This window comes from Gadus macrocephalus, chromosome 23 (genome assembly GCF_031168955.1).
Source record: "Gadus macrocephalus chromosome 23, ASM3116895v1".
NCBI classification, from domain to species: Eukaryota; Metazoa; Chordata; class Actinopteri; order Gadiformes; family Gadidae; genus Gadus; species Gadus macrocephalus.
Genome location: NC_082404.1, coordinates 1,498,911 through 1,501,354, shown reverse-complemented (window position 1 = coordinate 1,501,354; position 2,444 = coordinate 1,498,911). Strand labels below are relative to the sequence as shown.

At 40.5% G+C, this 2,444-nt stretch overlaps 1 protein-coding gene across 1 annotated transcript; it reads right to left on the bottom strand.

The window, feature by feature from the left end:
• Positions 1 to 532: 532 nt before the first annotated feature.
• Positions 533 to 2,243, bottom strand: LOC132452680 (uncharacterized). Its single transcript, XM_060045399.1, has 4 exons — positions 2,136 to 2,243; positions 1,736 to 1,897; positions 1,558 to 1,647; positions 533 to 1,028 (listed from the first exon to the last, which is right to left on the bottom strand). The coding sequence occupies exons 1-4, from the start codon at positions 2,235 to 2,237 to the stop codon at positions 702 to 704; spliced, it is 681 nt and encodes a 226-aa protein (XP_059901382.1). The 5' UTR covers positions 2,238 to 2,243; the 3' UTR covers positions 533 to 701.
• Between the last annotated feature and the right edge of the window lie 201 nt (positions 2,244 to 2,444).

Sequence of the window (2,444 nt, the reverse complement as noted above, 5' to 3'; positions counted from 1 at the left end):
AGGTTTGCCCGATAATGTACAAATATAATTCAGGGCTTGGGCTTTAGGTTCAAAGGTACACTGTAAAAAATATCTACTTGGTTCTACTTAAAATTATAAGTTTCCCAGCTGCCTTAAAATTTCAAGTAAAAACAACTCATTATTTTGAGTCTAGTTAAGCTTTTGAATTACCTTCTGTGAGTCAACATGACTGAACAGTTATTGTCGTTTCAACTTTGCTATGCAAGTTCAAAATAAAGTGAACTAACTTATGTGTATTCTGTTTACTTAACCCCATTAGTGGCTTCAACTTGTAATTTAAATTTAAGAATGTGTTTTATTCATCAATATGCATTCCATACACTTATCCTCTTTAGTGGGTTCAACCTTGTAATTTCAATTAAGTAATTTCTTTGAATCAGCTTATCAAGTTAAGATTATCTAAAATAATGTCTTGTTTTCACTTAAAAATTAGCTACAAAAACACAAATTTGAGTACAATTATTTTTTTAATTAAAACCAATGTTAAGCCAATAAAAGCTACACAAGCTTGTGAATGTACAGTACAGTAACAGTAGTTTCCCACTCTGGGCATTTGCGTGTATGAACGTACACTACAACAGTAAAACAACATGAACGTACACTACAACAGTAAAACAACAAAAACACAAAATCACGTCATTTTTTTTGCATTACCATTCCATTCCCGAGTGGGGCATGCTTTACAGTTTATACCTCAGGAGCTTGTTTCGGACACCGTGGACTCTGGCAGAGGCCTCATCTGGTTTGATCTTCATCACTACCTTCTGCAGGAACTCAAAGGAATACTTCATGGCTCGTGGATACTCAAGGTTAACGCAGTAGATGATCCCCAGAAGCATGGTGAAGCTGGATGGCACATCCTTGAAGTTGTGTAGCACAATGTTTTCTTCAACCACAACTGCCACATCGAAGACCTCTGGAAAGGCATCCTGGTTGTCACCTTCATAGCCTATCAGTAGGCCAAGTTGCATCCCCTTCATGGCTGCAGCCAGACTCTCACCATGGGCCTTGAAAAACAGAAAAAAATGGTGGTAATGTTTGGGTCTAGAAGTACATGCGCTGCAAAGCTACTTAAGTCTGTCATCATAAACCTTGACATGCTTTCGGGCTAATAAGAGTCTCCTTGGGATTTCCGTTGTGAGTGTGCAAGTGCATTCTATGTGCAATGCTGAGAGGTTACTGCTAATCTTCTAATCACCACTATTCTACCCATCCCTCCTCCTCCCCATCACTATTACATTATCTAACCAAAGAGCTGAATGAATCATGTCTTAAATTATGTTTATACTCTGTATGTAGTGTTTGTAGTTTCACTTAGGACTCGCTCAATATGCATTAATGCACATATTGGTAGCAACAAATTCCCAGCTTGAGTCTTTTTTTACAGAACTGGCTGAGTCTGCCCCTCACTCTTCCCCACATCACCACTATTCGGCTGCCACAGGACTTTATCACCGCCCATGAGTGGATCTAATACAATCCGTGTTAAAGATTGTGTGTATGTGTGCTATTATGCATGACAGAAAAAGATCTTACATCACACATCCTAATGATGTCGGATGGGTCTTCGGATAGGTAGTGTGGCAGACCCAGTAGAGCAGCAGTCCTTCTCCTTTCGTTTGTGTTCTACAAGACAAATATAAGCAGTGATGAGATTTTATTGCAAACATAACACCTGGTGCCCAATTTTAGAATTCTCAGCTCGTCTACTCACATCTTTCTTCACACAGTCTAAAATGGCTTTCAGTGCAGGCTTCTTCCCCGACTTGGTCACAGCTTCGTACACTTCAAGCAGTCTTGGTACCAGGTCATCAAGTCTGTTGAGGAATGACTCAAGAAGGTCTGTGCTTACGATTCTTTTGAACTCCGCCCGAACCTGAGAAAAAGACAAAAAGGTTAAGAGCTTCGAGAACAGATATACAAAGCATAGAATCACCATTTGGTAAGCTAAGGTTGTCTTGTCAAAGGCTTTCATCCACTCAGTTATACTAACTGCAAGACTCAATGCAAAAATGTAATCCAGCTCTTCCTGGAGGGAAGCTCACACATTGATTTCCGGTCAAACATATTTGGATTAAGTGACTAATCTCAGGCCGAGTTGTTTATTGTGATACCTGTCTCTCACAGAACATGGCCGGCCATCTGGTCATGACATCCCCGATGAGAGGTTGATCCCCTACGATCTCCTTTCTGCGCTTGGAGAATGTGGCAGACATCAGCTCCTCTATGATGATCCAGGTCCTTTTTCAGCATTTCCACCTGGATTGGATTGCACAAGCACAAGGACACATACTAAGACAAAATAGTAGGCTTCACAAACACAAAACCAAAGTGTAGGTATGATGTGTATGCGTGTATATGATGTACCTCAATCATCCTCCGCTTCCCTTCCATGTCTTCAGCACTCAGTCCTTCAGGGGGAT

Bases quoted from the DNA above. Each gene is read 5' to 3' on its own strand.
- LOC132452680 (XM_060045399.1), bottom strand. From the start codon at position 2,237: ATGTCTGCCACATTCTCCAAGCGCAGAAAGGAGATCGTAGGGGATCAA. The intron at 1,648-1,735 runs GTGAGTAGACGA...TTTGTCTTGTAG, and splicing joins TAGACTGTGTGAAGAAAGAT to AACACAAACGAAAGGAGAAG. The intron at 1,029-1,557 runs GTAAGATCTTTT...CTGTTTTTCAAG, and splicing joins ACATCATTAGGATGTGTGAT to GCCCATGGTGAGAGTCTGGC.